This window comes from Ursus arctos, unplaced genomic scaffold (genome assembly GCF_023065955.2).
Source record: "Ursus arctos isolate Adak ecotype North America unplaced genomic scaffold, UrsArc2.0 scaffold_8, whole genome shotgun sequence".
Lineage (NCBI taxonomy): Eukaryota > Metazoa > Chordata > Mammalia > Carnivora > Ursidae > Ursus > Ursus arctos.
Window position 1 is genome coordinate 18665934 of NW_026623100.1, and position 23148 is coordinate 18689081.

The window sequence follows — 23148 nt, forward strand, 5'->3', positions numbered from 1 at the left end:
TTAATTATAAATTAAAATTAGACACATGGAAATTGTACTTCCAAATTATTTTTCTGCTATTCGCTAGCATTACGAGGGGAAAGACCAACAAAATAATTTGCGATCCCAGTACAAATTGAAAACGTGGGGCTGTTTTTCAAAATGAAGACTTTTTGGACAGTTACAGCTGTCCTTCTAGGATAAGCACAGGTCCTTCTAGGCATAGGGCCATGGGTGATTACACAAATTACACGCTGTTGAAGCCAGCCCTGATTAGGAGAATTACGTCTTGTGCTTATTTATTTTAAGTTTAATTTAGTTCTATATTCAGAAATGTGCAGACAAGGCTGGAAGCAAAACACTTCATTTATTCACTTAAGAGGCAAGCTGGGTCACCTTTCCCATACTGTCTGCACTTCATGGCAAGGCCTCTGGGGTAGCAGAGAAGCTGACTCAGAGGTGCCTTACTGGCCAAGTCTGGTGCCCATCAGTCAGGACCTGGGCTTGGTGACATACTAATAATTATCGTAACAATCATGAAGTGGAGCTCCTTGCCAAGCCATGTAACTCCTCCCTCTTCTCTGTCTCTCCTCAACTTCTCCTCATTTTAGTTGAGGGTACATCCTTGACAATTATTCAGGATGTCTTTATGAAGAGAGCTGCTTGGCTTTTCTGTACAAGCAAAGTGATGTGTATAGAGTCCTGAGGATAGACACATTTCTCTATACTAAAAATATTAGAACTACCCTTCCTTAATTAAAAAGTACTTTGAGTAAATCATATAAAGTGAGACATTAAGCTTCTAGGTGTTAGTTTTTCAAAAATGAATATGAACACAGGAGAAAGGCATTTTATAAACTACTTAATTTCTCTGGAGAAATAAAATAGTAACATGCTAATTAATTACATTGTACTTGTTTTGGTTAGATTGTTACTTAAATCTGTCCTTGTGTTTTAGAAAGTGCTTGAGCCCTATATCTTGGTCCGGTGCCTGTGTCTGGACTCACGGGTTTGGTTTTTATCCTAGTTCCGTAAGTTACTAGCTGTGTGAACTTGGGTAATCTATTTAAGTTCTCTGGGCCTCAGTATTTGTATCTGTAAAGTAAGTTAGTAATAGAGATACTTCGCAACACAAATAGATTTAATGCATTTGAATAATTTAAAGCAACGCCTAGTACACAGTAAGCCCTCAGTTATAGTAATAATATTATTTTCACTATTATATTATCACTATTATTATATCTTCCCTTCAGTGTATTCAAATTTCAAAGAAAATATCATATATCTACAGCTCAGTGCCTTGAATGTAATAGCCATTCACTAAATATTTACTGAACGGGTGTATTTGTTTAGAGTTTGTTGGATTGTGTGATTGTGTGTGTGTGTGTGTGTGTGTGTGTTAGAGGAAATATCTCTTGATACTGAATTAAGCCAAACAGTTAAAGAAAAGTTAACTCCATTAACTTTTAGCTTACATTCACTGGGAAGTATCAGGAAATAGAAAGCCTCATCCCTCTGTTTTCATATTTGGCAGCACGGAATCTGTAAGTGGTACAGGTGGAGAGTTTGGGTAACTCAGTTATCTGGCTAACTATTTGGCTAGCTATTTTACTCAGTTCCCTTGAAAATAAATTTAATATTGTGTAGACCCTGGGAGAGCAAAATGCCTAAGGCTAGCAGTCAATAATTTCCAAATGCAAAGAAAATAGTTGGTTTAGGAATTGAGGGATTCAAGAATTAATGAGTGATTGTAAGAAAACACTGGCCTTGTCTGCAAAAAGATCTGACCTTGGAGAGCTGCTGGAAATGCCCTGCAGAGACTCCTCTGCCATTTTCCTAACTCATACCAACCCTATTCTATGATCTACAAAATAAACTTTAGCATATGTAGCTGCTTCACGTACTGCTCCATATCTGGCTTAATACCATACATAGCTCTAGGCAAATGAATCAACAAGGTTTAAATCATCTACTAAGAAATATTTAGCCTCTATAGCATTGACATTGATTGTACCCATTTATGACAGACCAGGATAAGTATCTCCGATGTAAATAATTTTCAATGTGAAAAACATACATTTTAAGAAATATAAATTACCTTTTAAGAATATAATTATATTTACAGCACAGTAAAAATGAACACAAATTATATAAACATATTGTTTGAAGAATGTTTTAAAATAACTCTTTAAATCTAATCTAGCTCAACTGGCAAGTTTAGGAAGAAGCATCATAAAATAAACTAATATACTGAAAGAAAAAATTTGGACTGTGACTTTATTTTAAGGAAAAAAGGTCATTTCCAAGAAATGCTTATCACATAATAGGATAACTTGCAGGTATAATTGAATACTAAATAGTTAATGTGCTTTTAAGTAAGCATTATAATTGGAAAATGTACAGAGTTGGTGTAACATGAAAAGGATTATATTGATTTACAGTGATACTTATTTAACTTGTCTTATGCAATACTTACAAATGTCAAGCTATCTGAATGAAAAAATGAAAAAGCACACAGATATTGAGCATTCAGAAATTTACAAATATTTGACAATCCATAAAAAGCAATGCGATTAGAGTATAAAACACAGAGATTACTTAATTAAATATATTATTCCTCATCTGAATACTCTATTATAATAGTTATAGAATTTATTTTTATGAGGCCAAGAAGAATGCGTATTTTTGCATGACACAAGGAAAGATGGTTTACCTGTGTTTTATTTTCCGTATCTTGTTAATATAAGTGCATTGGAATATCTTTAAAGATTGAATTTATAGAATTTAGCTGTCCCTCACTATTTTTAGGGTATTCTTGAACAAACTTTCTCCAAAAATAAAAAGCATAGTAGAATAAATAAATAATTCTCAATTCCTGACCTTGTTAATTTATTTGTCCCCTTCTTTTCTTTTCCCTAGGAAGCCATTGTGCTGCTTGAAAATCAGTATTTTTTCAGTATTTGTCTTAACCATTATGAAATTATTGTTTTTTAATAAAACACATTCTAAGGAATATGATAAGAAATATTTTGTCTTTAGAAATTTCGAATTGTAGCATCTCATTTGTTTTGGTCTTTTTTTTTTTTTTTTCTTTCCTCAATGACTGAATCAAAGAGGGCTATGGACAAGTAACACATGATAATTCATCCATCCATCATATAAAAATTGGAATAATAATATATGTTTTTTCCCAAGCAATGATACGATGACTTACAAAATCCTTCTTTACTTTGAATTTTAATAATGCAATAACAGACTGTGTTAACTTGATTGTTTTCTTTTATTGTCATTAGCTTATTTATCAGGCTAACTTTTAGTCATTAAGTGCTATGATTTAGTTATTGAGTGCTATGACTTAATTCAACCATTTATTTTAGTAATGGGAAAATATTAAGATTGCTCATTTATTTGAAGGCATCTTTGGGTCAAAATCTTCTGAAATGAATGGCCTGCCTTCCTGTCCTGGAAGTAGTCTAAAAAGGTGCTTGTCCAACTCTAGCACCAGTTATTAGCAGTTAAATCTTATGTCAAGTTAACTTGCTCAATCTGAGGAGATAGTGTTTGCAGATTCCTTGGAGCTGGTCTACCAACTGCTAGAAGTAATGTTATGTCTGCGTGCCTGTTCCCGGTCAATTTTCCTATGATGAGATTACATTAGGCTTTCACTTAGTGGATTACAGTCAATGATAATTTACAGCAATGCATCTGTAAGTGTCTTTTCATTCATGGTTATTCCAATCTGGTTTGTTTCTCAAGATCTTGCTCACAGATGCTTCCAATCAGTTTTAATTTGACTGCTCTGAGATCACTGATGAATCATAATAGAACTTACTTTTGTACACATATGTTTTCTCTCTATTTTATCTTTCTTCAGCTGGTTCAATGACCTGAACCTGCTTTATATTACTTTGGCAGAAAATCTAAGCTGAGCAATAGATTAGGTTTTAAAATACTACATGTTATAGTCACATTCTGGGTATAATGTTTGTAATAAAAATGCTAAAATAAAAGAACATGTTGCAAATGACCATGAAGCTATAGTTTTAAAGAAACATATATTACACAATGTGTCATATATTAAGAATGTAACATGCAAAGCACTATGTGTTATAAGGGCATTTAAAATATGAATAAAATTTTTCTCTGAGAACTGAAATGTTAGGCTACTTTTTATATTTTCTGTTTCCTCTAGTTTCCAAACGTGAATATTATTTCTAAGTAGGAGCCAAGTGTTGCTCAAAAAGAGACTCATTTTGACTGTTTTGTAAGTCAAAATTGGTGGGAAATTTAGTCTCCAAATACATTTAAAAATATACAAACCATAACATACCACATATGATGTAGTGTAATCCTAGACTGTCCTAAATAATGGTGGGATTGGTTTCCATTATATCTTAACAAAGCCTTACTTCTATTCACTTTTGATTGCATATTTTAAATTGGTAGAGTAGAAAGAAAATCACTGTAGAAAATTTACAAAGAAAATTTACAAAATTTACAATTTACAGATAATGAACAAAGATAATAAAAATTATCCACAATCTACATAGCAGGTGCTATAAATATTTTGAGGGCTATATTTTCAGAAACATCCCAGAAAAGCCATTTTGTTACTGTGGTTCTTTGTCAATTTTGCAATTAAAAACTCAAAAAATAGGAGATACCAATTATTTCTTCATTGCCTATTGTTTGAACTAATTTTCCTTAATTGAGCAGTTTAAGACTCGATCAATTACCCAAATATTATTTTTGACAGTGTAAAGCTTCTCAGTTGATTTCCTGAACTGAAACTTCAGATAAAGTAATTTAATTTATAAACATTTAAGATACTTCAAGAATCTCATCACCTATAACGTCACCTTCAGAATTCCATGTGGTTATTATTATTTCTATATTTATTTTTTTAAATGTTATTGTAATCATTATCATGTCCTACCTCCATTTTGGTCTCCCTATTTCAACACTATTAGATGAATATGTATGTATTTCAAGGGAATTTGTATAACTTATTAAATCATTAATTTTTTATTTTCTTTTATTGGACACCTTTATAATGCGTGAAAAATCAGTAATAACAATTTTAAGTCATGCCAGTATAGTATACTAGTTCTATAATGTTTGGGTTTTAATTTTCACATGCATTAGCTATTTCCTTTATACCTATGGAAATGTAAAACATTTCAGAATTCTTTGGATTCTCTAGCAGTACAGATTTATTTATACTGGAAATTTCTTGATTTCCAAAATGAGTTGATTTTTTCCCCAAGTATCCAACAATTTAATGAGTGCCTGTATTCACAGGCTGCCTTTATTATTTGTATGCAAATTTTAGAAGAGAATTGGTCATTCTTACTCTAAATCCTACATTTCCAAAGAAATTTTAACTACAATAATTATCTATAGAAAGAGACAATTGACTTTGAAATTTAATTTACTTCGATAGTAGTTTGTACAATATATTTCAAGTCTACATTTATACTGATCTCCTGGGAAGGGTGATGGGCGGGTAAAGAATTCTCACAACTTTATGAGTGATGCATTCAAAGAACAAATAACAATGAGCAAATAATTCAGCATTAAATGAAATAAAAAGAATGGTAATTTAAATTCCCTTAGCATTTCTTACTTTATCTTTGAGGAAGCTGTTCTCAAAATGCACTTATCCAACCTGCTCTTTGCTCCCATTGGTAACAAGTAAAAGAAATGGATAAGAGCTCTGAGGACACTGCATCATATGTTAGCCAGTTATATGTTGAAGAAATTTTAATCCTTATGGGTATCTTATGGGTAAAGAGAAAACATTTTTAATTAGATACTCTAGAAAAAAGATGCTTGTGTGGAAAACCTTCTGCTCCTGCATTCCTTTGAGGAGAATATATTACGTGGGTCCCTGCTCTGATGACAGCTGATGGGATTACCTGTTGGCATCAGTGCCCCCCTCCCCAGGCTAAAATCTGGTCAGTAGCTTATAAGGTGACATTATTTGAAAGTTCTGCTCAAGAGCACAACAATAAATAATGAATCCACTATTTCTCTTTCTAGGGGAGTTTGAATACATAACCTATATAGAGACAACAGTTGGTGAAGGAGCAGCAAAAAGGCAGAGGACATGCACAGGAAAAAGCAGAGAACAGAAACCATGAGGCAGGAGACAAGATACCATGAACAAGCAGAAGACATTACTAAATAGAAGCTATAACCTAACTGAAGCAAGTTAGTATAGAGGAGAGGAGTAGCAGGAGCACCAGAAGAAAAGACAGCATAATGAAGTTACCATAAGGACACAACACTGAGAAGGGGGTCTTAAGTGACAGCAGGTGAAAGGATGGCAAAATACCTGGGCCATTGGAGCCACACTGTGCATTGAACAATCTTTCAGTTCTTGAGTCTCATTCTAATCTCTACAAAATCTGCCGTGTTGTGACTGGTGATTTCCTGTCTATATCTACTCTTAGTGTGTTCTTATAATAAACCTTCACTAACTAATATTACCTGAATATATGTCTATTCCTTAAATACTAAAACAAAAACAAAAACAAAAAACCCCCAGAGGTACAATATAAATTAACATAAAATATTACAGAAATATATTATTATTCTGAAGTATTGATCAGTAACATTCTTCAGGGATTATTTTTAATGAATAGATAAGAATAGTGAGTGAAGTTAAACAAATTCTTATCAAGCATTCAAAAGTGTATTTTCTTACTAAAATAAAAAAGACAAGAAATAACAAGTGGTGGTGAAGATGTGGAGAAAAAGGAACACTTGTGTACTATTGGTGGGAATGTAAATTGTGCAGCCATTGTGGAAAACAGTATGTAGGTTCCTCAAATAATTAAAAATAGAAATACCATATGATCCAATAATTCCACTACTGGGTATTTACTCCCCAAAAATAAAAACACTAACTTGAAAAGATATATGCACCCACATGTTCCAATGCAGCATTATTTACAATAGCGAAGATATAGAAGCAACCCAGTGTCCATTCATAGATGAATGGATAAAGAAGGTGTGGTGTTGTGTGTGTGTGTGTGTGCGTATGACATGTATATGAATATACATATAGGAATGTTATGCAGCAATAAAAAAGGATGAGATCATGCCATTTGTGACAACATGGATGGTCCTAGTGGGTATTATGCTAAGTGAAATAAGTCAGACAGAGAAAGTCAAATACCATATGATCTCACTTATAAGTGGAATCTGAAAAACACAACCACACACAGACATGAATAAACAAACAAAAAGCAAAATTAGACCTATAAATACAGAGAACAAACTGATGGTTACCAGAGGAGAGGGGGGTGAGGGGATGGGCAAGATGGTGAAGGGGACTGGGGGATACAGTTTGGAATGAATAAGTCATGGGAATAAAAGGCACAGCATAAGGAATAGAGTCAATGATGTTTAATAGCCTAGTACGGTGACAGAGGGTAGCTACACTTGTGGTGAGCAGAGCATAATGTATAAACCTGTTGAATCACTATGTTGTACATCTGAAACTAATGTAATATTGTGTATCAATTATCCTTAATTTTTATTTTTTTTTTGAATTTTTTTTGAATTTTTTTGAAGTGCATTCTCTTAGGTGGATTAGAAATACACTTTTATTATCTAGTAAAAGTATCCAATGGCTTAACAATCTTTTTTTTTTTTTTTTGTATATAGGGAAATTCAATCTATAGGAGATTTGACTAAACATAACTTCTGAGTCAGTGGGAACTAAATTCATGAGTTTTTGTTGTAATAAAAACATTCTAAAATTCTAGGTTAAAATCAAATTATTGAGTGCCTAGACATCAATGTAAAATAATATATTTTATGTTTTGATGAGTGTTTATATAGTATACCATAGTCTTTAGGGAAACTAACTTACTAAATGCGAACCCAAGAATTTCTCTGAAACTTAGGCTACGGAATCTTTTACATTTTTTTCTCTCTCCTTTTTTAAAGATACTTTATTTATTTATTTGACAGAGAGAGAGACAGCCAGTGAGAGAGGGAACACAAGCAGGGGGAGTGGGAGAGGAAGAAGCAGGCTCCCAGCAGAGCAGGGAGCCCGATGCAGGGCTTGATCCCAGAACCCTGGGATCATGCTCTGAGTCAAAGGCAGACGCCTAACGACTGAGTCACCCAGGTGCCACTCCTTTTTTTTTTTTTTTTTTTTTTTGCAATTTGTCTCAATTAAAAAAAATCTGCATTTTCAAATTATGCAAACATCTTCAAATAGCTATTTTCTCAGAAAACACTGCCAATTTCATAAGTAAAATATATATAAATAATTAATCTAAAAAAACACCTATTTTTCAAGACTAAAACTTTGAAAAATCATCAAACTTCTCCAAGATCTTAAAAAAAAAAAATCACATTCTACATTGTAAACCTTGGTGTTTAAGGATATGTATTCTCCTATAAATGGAAGCTAAGCTGGAATGCTTGTATTACTCATATCGGACCCAGAGTTAAGTAAACAAAGGAATCATTTTTTAAATTATGCATCTACTTCAGCAGGTAGCAGATGCATAACTCCTTTCTAGTGACCATATGAGGAACTGAAATCCATCATATTTGTTTTCATATTCTCTGATAAATAAGCAATTAATAGTGTATAAATTGTTAATGGCTTTCTTTTGAGTAAAATTAGGAATACAATACTTGTAGAATTTTTTTTTAAATTTAAATTCAATTTAATTAACACATATTGTATTATTAGGTTCAGAGGTAGAGTTCAGTGATTCATCAGTTGCATACAACACCCAGGGCTCATTACATCAAGTGCCCTCCTTAATGCTCATCAGCCAGTTACCCCATCCTCCCACCCACCTCCCCTCCAGCAACCCTCAGTTTCTTTCCTAGAGTTAAGAGTCTTTTATGGCTTGTCTCCCTGTTTTTGTTTTATTTTGTTTTTCCTTTCCTTCCCCTAAAACTTGTAGAAAATTTTTCTTTTTTTTTTTTTTTTAAAGATTTTATTTATTTATTCAACAGAGATAGAGACAGCCAGCGAGAGAGGGAACACAAGCAGGGGGAGTGGGAGAGAAAGAAGCAGGCTCATAGTGGAAGAGCCCGACCTGGGGCTCGGTCCCATAACTCCGGGATCACGCCCTGATCCGAAGGCAGATGCTTAACCGCTGTGCCACCCAGGCGCCCCGAAAATTTTCTAATCTATATTTCTCTATATTAATAAAATGAGTGCCGTGGCATGGGGCTTTGATCATCATTGAACATCAAGCCTGTCTTAAAAATTGTACGTTGTTTTAAATGGAAGTTATTGAGTTCTTTTTAGTCTTTTTGATTTTTTAGCAGTTAACTTTCTATGAACCCAAACCAGGGTGTACAAGTAAAAGACCAAATGCTCCAGTACAGAAGAAGATTATTGTTTTCTTTAACGTGAATGAAATTTGAATCACACATCTCACAATGAAATAAACTAGAAGCAAAAAAAAAAAAGTCTTATTAATGGCAAGAAATGTCGATTCAAATTAATATCCTTGATTTTCTGGGTCAGTGATAAATACTGAAATGCTACATCCCTACCAAAAGAAATACATAAATAAAAACGCGGAAGAGAAAAAAGAAACTCAAAATTATGAAGGGAGTGGTGGATAGTTACAAACCAGCTCTTTCTAATAACACAACAGACAAAGACATCTCACCAACAGGCTGTGGTCTCTTACTTTGGTGATATTTGTGTATAAAAAAAAAAAATTCCTTTTCACACAAACGAAAGGAATATCAAGTCAGAGTGGTTTTCTGAAACTTTCTAGGCCTTTCTGACAATATCTACCTAGGCCGTTGCTATAACACCGAGTTTCAACAACGAAAGCGAATTTGATGAATTCCGTGCACCCTAATCTGGAATTTTGCATCACTTTGAGCACAGCCTTTGCAACAGCAATAAGAAAATGCTTCAAACAATCAATTAATAATTGAGCCTGATTTCAAGAGGTATTCTTCACCTGCACAAAAGAGTGGTCTTTTAAAATATTGCAGCATTCTGTATTTGTACATAAGCAATGAACAGATTAATTGTTCATGAAAATGGACCCAAGTCTTCTACTTCTCAGGCTCTCCCACTAAGATTTGCCCAATCTATGCAGCCATTTAAATGTGCATGGAAAAATGGTACTCTTCTTTATAATTCTCATAAACTTTAAATGTAGATAATCCAAATGGTTGTTCCTTAAATTTCACTCCAATTTTGATATTTCTCTAAAGACTCGTTGTCATGTGCTAATTCCCTTTTTGTTTAACTATTTGGTATTTTTTAAATCCGAAATCTATGGTCTCAATATTTTATTTCCCTTAGATTTTTGCTAAAAATAATGATATATGAACTTTTATTCTCCTTTCCTTTATATCTACTTTCAGCTTAAAAAAAAAAATACCCAAACCAAAAATGACAGTAACTGAAAAAACAAGCAAAACTCTCATGTTCCGTATTTCAATGGTCATCTTCCTTTGTTGCTTGAGCAGCTCCTGTCCTAGGCAGATGAAGAGCACCAGTCATGAGAGGCAATGACTAACATAACTCTACAAACTGGGGGACAGTCGTGTGGGCCAGAGCTAGAGGATGCCTTTTCAAAGTTGTCTGGTCTGTAGGCACTGGACGCCTGCTCTGAACTGAACATTTGCTTCATGTTAACAAGAGCCAGTCCCCAGAAATTTCCTTCTATCTTTTTAAGAAGCCTGCCAAACAGCGGCCTGATCAAAGCAATTTAATGTGGCTTAAGTGCCACTGTTTGACATTTTGCATTCTTTTATTGCTTTCCATTTTTACTACATAAAAAAAAATGGGTGATAACTAATATCCAGTTGATCTTTTCATTCTGGTAATAAAATGATAATACAAAGATCTTATTATCCACTCCAGACATCCATCACAGTACATTTTCCAATAACATACTACTCGGAGTGTTCCTTCACTCTATCTAAGTGCAAAGTGAGGTTAAGTACTCGGCCTCACATTCTCTTTCTCTCTGATACTTTAGACACTGAACTACAAATAAAAGGAGCTCAACTTCGACCCTTGACATTTTGTCCACATTAATGTGATCTGCAATTTTGTTGTCTTTGCACTAGATAAATGATTTTCTATGAGAAGCTAAAAATAGTTGGAAGATCTGCTTACTAAAATATTTTGTCAACCCAGAGAATTTTTATTCTTGTAAGAAAACAAGAGGAAACAGAACAGGAGGAAACGATACTGGAAGTGGAGAGGAAGAGTACATCTTGGTAGGAAGAAAGATCAGGTGGGCAGGAGAAGAGACACAGATACAAGCATACAAAATAATGCATACAAGCAAAAGAAACATCAGAGATCATGAGTTTATATTAAAATAAAATTTTTATGCGGTTGTAGAGGTGGCCCCAAGCCTTCCTCTGTGCAAGAAGGACTTCTGTAATTATGTCTTTAATTTGAAAAGATAAAAACAAGCAAATACACCAATAAAACAATAAATAAAAGAAAGGAAAGAAAGAAATACTAACAAAAACATAAGCACGAAGTCTCCCTGCATCCACTACATATTTAGTTAATTATAGGACAGTTAGGACTCATCTATAGTTGATAGGAACATATTTTGTTTTCAAATGTCCAATATATTTAAATTGCTAAGGATTATAGCACTAACAATTTTTAAGATTATGAGAAAAAGGGAGAAAGAATAAAATTTGGGATGATTTAAAGATGCAATATAGCACTACAAATCCAAGCTTTCAGAAAAAAATTATAGAGAAACACATAGTCTAATGAGTTCGGAAGTATTATAGGGAACTGCTGGACACCAAATTTAAGATTGAGACTGTCTTGCTAACTCTATCTCAGAGCTAACCAAGACACTCGGCTATGTACTTTGGCAGACAAAGAGAATACACAGTAAGAACGATGGCCATTACAGATCGAAGTAATAATGAATTTGAGATAATTTCATAAGGATTAAAACATTTCCTTTGCAATCTTTATACTTTTTAAAAGATGTATTAAGTCCATTAATATGAACCTAAGGAAGAGACTGTCAAACACACCTTTTAATGCAAATAATTAATGTGTCAGAAGAGTACGACTCAATCTGATTTGGATTTTCTCGGTAATAATTTGTTAATAGTTTGTAATTTCTACAATAATTATTTTTTGTAAAATAGTCTACAACTTGTCTTTTTTTCATTAACTCAAATATTTTTTTTCTCTTTATGTTAGAAGAATATGACTTTCGAGTCCTTTCTCATCTACCTTTTTGAAATACCGTCCAGAGAAGAAATGATATGCATTAAAAGATGGTGGTTCTTTAAGCAACTTCCACACACAATTATTTTATGATGGCAGAACGTCGCTCTTAATATTGCAGTTGATTGAGAAGGCGTGAGGAATCTGACTATTCCTTTATTTCTCTTGTGGCTAGAGGAGAATGGAGAGTGGGAGATAACACACTTCCATGCTTACCTTCCAGGCCATGAATCTGTACAAACTGACCTTAATTTAATTCCAAGTGGCAGATAAGAAACATATTTTAGCAATGATATAAGCTAATGGATGTCAGAGAGCTGGGATTGGTCTGGGACTGTGTGCAGAGACATCCCATTTGTAATCTGAAAGATCAAAGCATACATTTTGACACCGATATGACCACTGTTCATAGAGACGGTTCTTTTTAAAAAACTACCCTCTCCACATATGAAAATAAGCTTTTGATTTTTTAATGAAAACAGGCTCTCTTTCCATTTAAAGATTCTTGACAGCTCTTCCTATGAGGAGGAAAAATGGTGGCAACAAAGAATCTGCCAGAGAAGCTGTCTGGAATTCAAATCTGCTCTTTCTCCAAGGAACCCGAACAAAAGGCTGTCCCGGCTTATCCACTGAAGACTCTATGGCTGCATCTAAACTACTCAAACAGAAATGGTTGACAAAGGAATGCACCTGCTGTCTCTGATGGTCCCACACGCCTGAGCACCTGCAGCTAGATCTGCTCCCCTCTTCACCTTCTACCTATTCTTCAAGGGCAAAGATTGGATAGTCTGATTCCGTATATATTTTCTTTTCCTTATCAAGTAACATCTGCTCTACGCTGGGGGGTGGAGAGGATGAAGAAGGATGGAGCCACCAAAGGAAAGAGCAGAGCAATTCTGAGTAAGTGTAGAGAAGTTTGAAAATGTTCCCATCCAACCTTAATAATTTAGAGCTTAATATTAATTCTCAACCTAACATAATCTTTTATGTTATAGTTTGTATATTTGTTGTGGAAATTTTCTTAAAAATATCACTTGAGGTATGTCATATTAATTTTATAATACAGTTGATATCTTAGTTATGATATGATTTTTAGAGATGATGGTAGATGGTAGATGCTGTGATTCAATAAACGTACATTCATCTCGGTTTCAGACAAACTTAAAGTTTACAGGGGATAAATGTAATAAATCAGTCTCTCAGACTACAAGTTATCCTGAGATACAGAGATTTTAATTTATATTTTTATGGGGTAGGAAATGCACTCCAGGTGGAAATCTCTGCTTGCTTAATCACTATGAATTAGATTTGCATTGTTTGATATGTAAATTCCTCCCTCTCCTAACTTTGAGTAATAACATGAATTCTTGATGGAACTTGGGGTTCTTGACATATCTGCCCACTACTCCCCAAATAAATTAAAGGCAAAAGAAAATGAAAGTGTTACCTGCTCATCGAATGTTCTTTCCAGTGACTGCTGTCAAGTTAAGGCATTTGCAGTCCTGTCCGAGGTGTGCACTGAAAGCTCACAATCATTCATTTAATTCAAGTAATTTACATGTAACGCATACTCCTTAAAAAGGGAAAAATTTCACTAACCAGCAAAAACCTTTGTCCCCAAAGGTATTATTCTGTGGAATATCCAGAGAAAAAAAAAGACTGTGCTTAATATTAGAATCTTGTAATATAAGCCAACTGAAGAGAAGTGTCTAACAAGGGTAATTAGACTATAAATATATATTTCAAAAAAAGTCAGAAAACACAGCATCACATTTGATTTGGCTAATTTTCATACTAGAATTCCAAATACTAGAGTTTATATAGTTACATTTTGTAAATTTTGAAATTCATGCTTTATTGTATGCTTAATATAAATAAACAAGAGCACATAAAACAGGAGTCTAGAAAGGAATATTTTCCTCCAATTATTTTCTAAGACCCAGGATGTATCAAGGACATCGATAACTGCATTAAGGCACAAATCTAGCTTTGGGAAAGTATTTCATGATTGCCACTTTGCCCACATCAGTGCCCCAGAGCTGAAAGTAAACTGGACCGTGACGTGAGACTTGCAAAAACTGTGCTCCTTCTCAGGAAGTGTGGGATGGGGTTTGAGAGGAGCTGATGTAACCTTGAAAAATTCCATTTGTGTGAGAGCTTGGAAAGATTATTTCAGGAATTGTTCTGTTCGAGATGATGTTTATGCCTTGTATGACAGTTTATCAATTTAAGTTTTCATAAGTCATGATTCAGTTACCTTTTTATTGCTATGATTGGAAAGATTCACATTTATGTAACTTTAAAATGAATATTAAAATATTCGAAGACAAATCTGAGTTATAAGAAGCATGGTGTTCAAAGTAGTATGTATTTCATTAGATGAAGCTTCTTGTTTTATACGTTTAACACCACCATTTTGTTCCTCAGAGGACGACATCGCTGTTTTCAAAAACAGCCAATGGTTTTGGGAGTACGCTTCATCAACTCACATTCAGCATTTTCCAAGGATATAGAAAATGTTTGTTCTCATTGACTTTAACAATGAGAGATTAGAATCTTGTTAGAACCATTTTATTTACAAAGCTAACAACTTTGGTATCAATGGAGGAGATTCCTTAATGTGGTCAGCAAAACTGGAAAGGAAAAACCTAAACATTTATGTAAAGAAATAAAATAAATTTATTCTTAAGGTAATGCTACAACTCAAAATAAAATCACAGTCCTTATATCCTTTCAGGTTCTCTAGTCCATAGTCAAATAAAACTCAGTCCATGCATCTTTTCTGATTCATCATTTGGCATGCATATCACAGATTTGAAGGGTTTTGATTATTTTTGCAGATATGTGATGAGGATGTAAAAATTCATCATGTAAATACTCTTAATGAACAAGAAAACAACTCTTAGACAAGTAATTTTCTTTATATGTATATATATAACGTTGAAAAATACATTTTTCTAAGTAAAATTTTGGCTGAATTTAGAAGAGTTTAATAGTAGCTCTCAAAATAAAAGGAATTCAATTTTTTCTATATTTTGAGTCAAGAGATAAAAACAGAAAGTGAAGGAAATATGACCCACAGTGTTTTTTTCCTAATTTGGTGATGAAGAGAGCCACTGGAGTCCAAGATCGGGCAAAATACAAATGCTACTTTCCTTAATCAAAGGTCAAGGGAGGTTTGTGCACCTTCTGCTCTAAAACATTTGTCACCTCTTTTCCCACTTAGATGTAGGAACTATAGCAGGAAAGTCTTCAGCTGGACAGATTTCAAAATGAATTTTTACAACCCAGATGATGGACTGGTATACTTCAAAAGTGAATTCATGAGTTTGATAAACATCTTTCTCTTGCTTTCATTTTTTTCTGGACTAGCTTACATCATAATGGAGGAATAACATTTTAAAAATTTTGAATAGGCACTTACTGGAATTACAGTTAATCCTGATACAATCTAGATGGGGAAGAATAGATGAAAAATGAAAATTTATCCTTCAAGGTAATAGCTGCAGACATCCAATAAAATCACAGTCCACCCTTCCGGGGACAGACACATGCAAATATGGCCACTCCATATCATGTATTCTTTACATACTTCTAGAACCCAGATTCATTGTTATAAAACTTTACATTGGAAACAACAATAGAAGGTTTTTTTTTTTTTTTTAAATGGCCAATTCAAACAAAGCTACATGGTGACAAATCTAAGTGAAAGAAAGAGTTGTTAACTGTCAAAGATGCTTGGCTTAGACTGGCTGCGACTTTCTCCCCATCTGTGAAAGAACATATCATTCTTTTCAGCATAATTAAAAAGTGCTCCGTCACAATGGGGTACAGTGCAAACCCAGCTAGGCTCAGACATCTTGGACCTTCAGAGTCTAATATCCCACAAAGGCCAACAGAACTCTTGAGAATTGTGGTGGTCAAATGGAGAGCAAGTTGAAGTTATTCTAATCTCACCCTAATGTATTTTACTTTTGTTATTATTATCATTGGCGTAGGCAAAAAAGGTTAACAGCCAGATACTGGCTGGATTCTGTGCCTTGTATTAACTGGAGGAAGAAAGAAACGACTGTATTTTCCTTTAGAAGCCTCTAGTGGCTAAGGAGTAATGTCATTCTTCAGAGCACACAAGCCTATGCCTCTCTCAGGAGCTAACAATGTTATCTCTATGTACTAAGTGTCATGGTTAACACTGGTATTGATCTTCCTTTTTGTACACTTGCTTCCTCTATAAACACGGATTCTCTAAGAACAGAATGTCTGATCTGAATAACACAGACTGTGATTATCAGGGTTGTCTTTAAAGGACTGTGTGGGATGTTTTATGTTTATTTTATGTATAGATACATATTTGTTGGTTTTAGTTGTAGTATTTAATGCCTTTGGGGAACATGAAGAATAGAAACCTAGATTCTGTTTCCATATAGCTGAGTTTGTCATGTGTCGTCAACCGCATCAGAAAAGTGGTTGCAAACAGCCAAGGACCAGCACCTACACAACTCTTTCCACAGAATGCTTTGCTGTTGGAAAATTCCCATGAGTGTTTCCACTTTGGCTCGCAGCCCCTTTACTGCAATTAGGCGATTTCCTTTGATTTGTTGTAGTAACCTATCATTGTCACTAGAGGGAACTCTAACAGAACAGTAAATGACAGTGCAGCGCATTCTTCAGTGATCTTTAAAAAACACCCTTATTATTTAACTTTATTTAACTAATATTAATTGAATGTAATTGTATGCAGTAAGCTATCACTGAAATAATTTTATATTTTATGAGCTAGCATTCTGCCCAGCACAATTCCACAAATGCCTCACCTCATCACGTTACTATTCTTTTTGTCAATCTATGTTTCAAATTTTATTTTTCTTTCTCCATTAATTTATTTTTGGGTGTGTTTAGCACTTCCAGGAAATACAGTAAAACCTCATTAATCGGTACTCCTCTTGGAGCTAATGATAATAATGAAGCTTATTGGGCAGAATATTTGTAATTCTTTATGAACAGAGATTTCCTGAGAAAAAATTAAACAAGTTGTCAAGGATCAACTTCAGGAAGGAAACTGAATTCCAGTACTTCCCTGTACACTGATGGCACAACTTGCATGAAACGATGTCCTAACTACTGGTAATTCTTATCCACCCATTAAAATCAGCCTAGTAAGACCTTTCTTTAAGAAGCCTTTCTAGCTATCAATTTGTTTTTGAATGGAATCGAAAAGAAAACTGCGTATTTTTTTACGTCTACAATTCCGACTCGTTCTGAATTCGGCCTAGCCCTCCCCCATATTTCATACAGCTTTTTGAGGTTTTACTGTAGTGACTCTCCCCTAATGCTACAGTGAAGCAGGAAAGCATTATTTCTCTGTAGAAGAGCCTGTGTTTTAGTGTTCTCATGGCTGTTTGCTACGGGCCGCAGTCTTTGGGCATTGAAGGGTTGTGGATTGCTGTTTGATAGCAAAATATCACCACACAGTATTTCCAAACAGAAAAGATGGGATACCACAAAGGTGACCAGTCAAAGGAGAAGCCCAGGGTGTAGAGTAAAAACAACTGTTGCTCTACGACACGAAGTAGAAATTTGATATTTTGTGCAGATGTTATCTAAGTAAAAGCGGATGGACTTTGATTCGTCGGAAAGGGTATCCTCTATAGCAAATCAGAATATCCGTAAATATAACAATGGAAATTATTTGAGGTCTCTTCGAGCCTAACAATTTATGCTTTCAATTGACCTCATTGATACATACGGCTTCCCTTTTAAGAATCCTCCGTGGTAGAAATCACAAAATGGTAAATTATGTTAAACAAAATGAAACAATAAAAAGATGCCCCCAAAACCTAAATTAATTTAAATGATGAAAATGAGACCATTAAGTGTTTTAACTTTCCATGGCAAAACAGGCTACTCGGTAAATGTTTGCAGGCAAAACTGAACAAAAAGCGGAAAGTATTAGTAATGGGGGAAGGCGAGTTGTTACCTAGATTGACCGTCAGTTTCACGCGCCCTGCATCCAGCTCCAGGCGGAGGGTGTCTGCCGAGTCTCTAGAGGTGGTTGCCATGAGAATGCCATATGCACGCTGGGATCGGAACCGTAAGGACACGTCCTCGGCCTCCGTGTGCATCACCACTGGGAGCTGGATTTTCATAAACATACTCCCATCGTAGCTCAGAACCGTTGCCTCTACAGATGGGAAATGAATGGAACAGTTCTTGGTCAGTTTGGTACCTTTATACTTTGAAAAGGAAAAGCATGACCTGTTAACGGCTTCCAGATAGAACACAACACTACAAACCCAACTCGTCTTCCTAAGAAATGAGATTTTTTCTTTTCTTTTTTTTAAGCCTGGACGAGAATCACAGTGAAGAGGACTTCTGTGAAGTCTCTGCTGAAGTACCGGCACAGAGATGGCACTACTTCCCTTTCGGATCTAACAGCCCTTTCTATCTGTAGCATTCATCATGTTGGCTTATCAGTGTTTATGTAGGTGTCTCCCTTCTCAAAGGCAGAGCTCACATTCTCTCGTGTGTAGCCGCAGTACGAGCCTGGGATGAAGCACTAGCGATCACTCACTGCGTGTTTACATGCGGCTAGGCGGCTGACGAGCTCTGCGAAATCTGCCTGAGCTCCAGATCTTTCATCGACAAAGTGAGGAGGGTCTAGCCCAGGATCTCCAAGGCCTTCGTCTACCCTAAAAGTCCATGATTCTAAAAGAAGTTACTAACATTATCTTCCTTCAGAATTTCTGCCTTCATAGGATCAAAAAAAGAAAAAGAAATGACTTAAGGATAGGAATAAGGCCAACATTTTACCAAAGGTGATGTTCAAAAAGAGAAGAAAAATCAGTAGGTCCAAACAACAGGTGACGCTTCTTCTGAGTCACTTTGTTTAACAAGCTAATTAATTTTTACAAAGACACAAACTGAAACTTCATTTTAAGCTTTATTTACAGGTAAGGGGGAACTGAAAACATCTCCTGTACGAACTACCCTGGTGTTCTGAAAATGTGAAGCTATCACCAAAAAGTCAACAACTATGTACTTGGGTCGTATTGGATAAACATGGGGGTGGGTCTGCGGAGCCTGTGTGGGTGTGTGCTACTAAACTAAAGCGGACTGTTTTAAGAGGGAAGTTGCTTCATACTGTATTAAACACATAAAGTAGAGGACAGCAGAAACGGTTGATCACAAACTGCCTGCTTTAAGAAATAGAATTCTTTAATGTTAAACACCATATGGTGGTGGAACGTTGCGAAATAAGTATGAGTAATTCCGCTTTCTCATTGGTTCTGACAACTCAGAGTACCGTTTAATTAAAGAAAAACTACCTGAAATTAAAGTAAACTAGGAAATTCTCATTATCTTGCCTATTTACAAGGCACAACAATTAGTTTTACTGATACAGTTGCTTATTATTAGGACTATATTCTGGAGTTGTGGTCTTGCAAGTTTGTCTTTCAAAATGTCAGGAGAGTCAAATACTGCTTCTGACAGACTTTAATCATTAGTTGTTGTCATCATGGGACTGAATGCACATCCAGAACCGAGAAAGAACGGATGGTTCCTTCCAGGTCTCCCTTCCTGGTGCTCTTCTCTTCCATATACCCCTTGACTTAAGGGATCTTGGTCAACTCCCCCTAATATTTATTAATAGTCCTGACTTCTCTCCTGAGCTCCTTCATCCATTGCCCACTTAATATTTCCAATTTGAATACTAAAGGCACCCTCCAAATGAAGCAACTCAACATGCTCCTTCGCCAATGTTCTCTATCTTAGTAAATGGCATAATCCCATTGTTTGGAACTTAGCTTTTCTGATTTTTCTCTTCAACTCCCTCCGATGCCCAATCTATGTGCAAGCCTACAAGTCTTGTAGGCTCTTATTCCAATCCACTTCCTGAATTTATCACTTCTTACCCTTAACCACAAAACTATCTCTGACTCCGCTCCCATCTCCCACCTAGACCGCAGCCAAGCCAAACTTTTAAAAAAAAAGTAAAATCAGATTATATCCCTATGTTCCTTAAATTATGTTTCCTCACTTCCCACCAATAGTTTTCCACTGCAGTTAGTATAAAAGCTATACTCCTTTTCTACTTCTAAGGTTCTCTGTGATCTGGCCCCAGCCCTTCTCAATGGCCTCAGCCTTCAGCTTCTCTGCTATTTGTTTAGTGAACTCCAGCAACACTGATTTCACCCCTCATTCAATACTTGCACTCGTGGATTCCTCTGTCTTTTTTTTTTTTTTTTTTTAAGATTTCTAAAATTTATTTATTTGACAGAGAGCGAGATAGGGAACACAAGCTAAGGGAGTGTGAGAGGGAGAAGCAGGCTTCCGACTGAGCAGGGAGCCTGATGCAGGGCTTGATCCCAGGGCCCTGGGATCATGACCAGAGCCGAAGGCAGACCCTTAATGGCTGAGCCACCCAGGCGCCCCTGGATTCCTCTGTCTTAAAAGGCTTAACCCTAAATCTCGACATGGCTGGTTCCTTTGGCACTGCGGTCTCTGGTCAAATGGGACTTCAAGAGGTCTGCTCCAAGCACCCCATTAATCCCTCTTCCAGTTATTCCATATTTACTTATTCATTTTTTTAATGATTACCATTTCTTATTTGTTTGTATATTGTTATTTGTTTTACCTTTTAGAATATAAGTGTCGTGAGGGCAGGGGTTAAGCTCTCCTATATGTTGTTCTAGCAGCAGCTGAGGGCCCTGGAAAGGGCCAGGCACACAGGAGAGCCACAGTACGTACTTAACTGAATTAATGATTGCATTCGATACTGAAGATGTATGAAAGAGCTTATTTCAGTTTGGATGCCAAGTTTACATAAATGCTCACTAAAGAAGTGAAGTATTTACTCTGCCTATTGTAAGTGGAATCTAATTTTGGTAAAGTATGTGAACAAAGTATCTGCTTTGAAGGACATACTGTACCACAATCGACAGACTAGGAAACAGGTCCATTTATCAAAATAGCAGTCCTGTGGCTAGGCACGGACCTGACTTTGAGAAAAGAAAGGATGATCCTTTTAAAATACAGTGGTTCTATATTATACCACATATTTTTGTTATTAGATAAGTTTCCTAAAAGAAAAGCTAGTAGTCCTTTACTCAAAAAATAATTAAGGGGAGCCTGGGTGGGTCAGTCAGTTACGTATCTGACTCTTGGTTTCAGCTCAGGTTGTGATCTCAGGGTTGTGAGATTGAGCCCCTGCATCAGGCTCTGCGATCAGCAGGGAGTCTGCTTGAGATTCTTTCTCTCCCTCTCCCTCTGCTCCTCCCCACCCTGCACCCATGCTCTTTCCCTCTCTCTCTCTCTCTCTCTCAGATAAATAAATAAATAAATAAATAAATAAATAAATAAAGCTATCGTGAACACTAGAAAAAACGTGTTTCTTGTATAATATTAAAGGAGAGTTGATCTTTACTATTTCTTTGCCTAAACTACAGCCAGTCATTGTTCATATCTATAGAGCAACAAACGCCTGAATAAGCATTTAAAAGTCATTATCAATTGCTCAGTTCTTTGGTATCTTTGATAAAAGAACTGAAATGTTGTTAGTTTTCTTCTATTTATTTGGTCTATAAATCTAGTGCCTAATATTCAATAATCACATTTTAAAATGGTTTTCTAATCTTCTCTAAAATGCAGCTTAATCTGATTAAAAACTGAGGAGGGGGAACACCCCTCCAGAAAGAGAGATGACTGACAATGGATCACCAACGTAGTATGAAATACAATCCAAAGTAGGAAAATAATCGAGTCATTAGCCTATAACATTCTCCAAAAAACTGCAGGAATGAAATAACATAGTAAAGTAATAAAACTTGAGTACATTTTAAATAATTCCCAATGTGAAAATAACTTGTTGATAAACGACAAATGAACACCTAAATGATTCCTCATAATTAGAGTTAATGTTTAATTAGACAAGCAATGGAAAATGCACAAGGTTGGAGTCTAGAGTTGCCAAATAAATGGTAAACAACACTCTGACATTTGAAGGTTATGCTATTTGGCAGCATCCTTTCAGATTAGTAAAATTATTTTACCACTTAGAACACAAAAGAGTACTTTAAAAGGCTAATTCCAAGACAACACTTCCCACAGGGGGAGAAGAAAGTTTCAGCTTAGTCTCCTGGATCTCCTTCCCCCTTGTCGTTAAGTTTGATAAATCTGCTTTTCTGTAGGATTCCTTCTTGCCGTCTAAAGTGTACACCTGTGCTCAGTTTTGCCGAAAGGCAGTCACATGTTGTGTGCAACGATGAAAATCAGACAGGGAGCCAAATTATATTGCTCTGACATCTGTCCCTCCATCTGTTAGAGTTTTAACAAACAAGTATAAAGCAGACCTCTGATTACAACATATACACATAACCAAGAATAATTTCTACACGGCCAAGTCTCCACAAATTCTCAGCTTCATTAAAAATAAAGTGGGAGGGAAAATGATGAATTTAATTTATATTCAGTTGAACACTATTTCTATATTACTCTTCCTTATGGGATCGATACACATAAAATACTGTTTTCCTAGTTGCCTAAGTCAGCAAATACTCCATTCTTTCTTATAATTTCCTTTGCTTACTTAATACAGAATAAAAATTTCCTGTAGTAATGTGACTACAATATTATTCCTCACACTGCATTATCCAAGGACTGGACCACACTTTTTAATTACTATGAATAATAATCTTTATAAATTATCAATTATTGCTCAATAATAGTAAGATAGAGACTATTAGTATCTTTATTTTTTTTTTTTTTAATTTCAGAAGTTGTCAATCAACTCTTAGGTGATTAACAGCCTTATGTGATCAGAGTATATCTGGAGAAGAACCACAGTCAAAGCCCTTTCTTTTGAATTGGAAACCTCAAGGGTTGGGCACGATCTTATGTTGACTGAACTAGGGCATAACTGGGAACTGGACGGAAGCCAAATT

At 35.3% G+C, this 23148-nt stretch overlaps 1 protein-coding gene across 1 annotated transcript in view; it reads right to left on the bottom strand.

The window, feature by feature from the left end:
* The window catches only part of LOC113245852 (neurexin-1-beta), an 819012-nt gene that overhangs the window by 568173 nt on the left and 227691 nt on the right, over positions 1-23148 (bottom strand). Inside the window, exons 7-8 of the mRNA XM_044378176.3 lie at positions 18186-18389; positions 15633-15659 (exon numbers count right to left, since the gene is read on the bottom strand). Coding sequence (XP_044234111.1) covers positions 15633-15659; positions 18186-18389 — 231 coding nt within the window. The remainder of the gene's footprint in view (positions 1-15632; positions 15660-18185; positions 18390-23148) is intronic.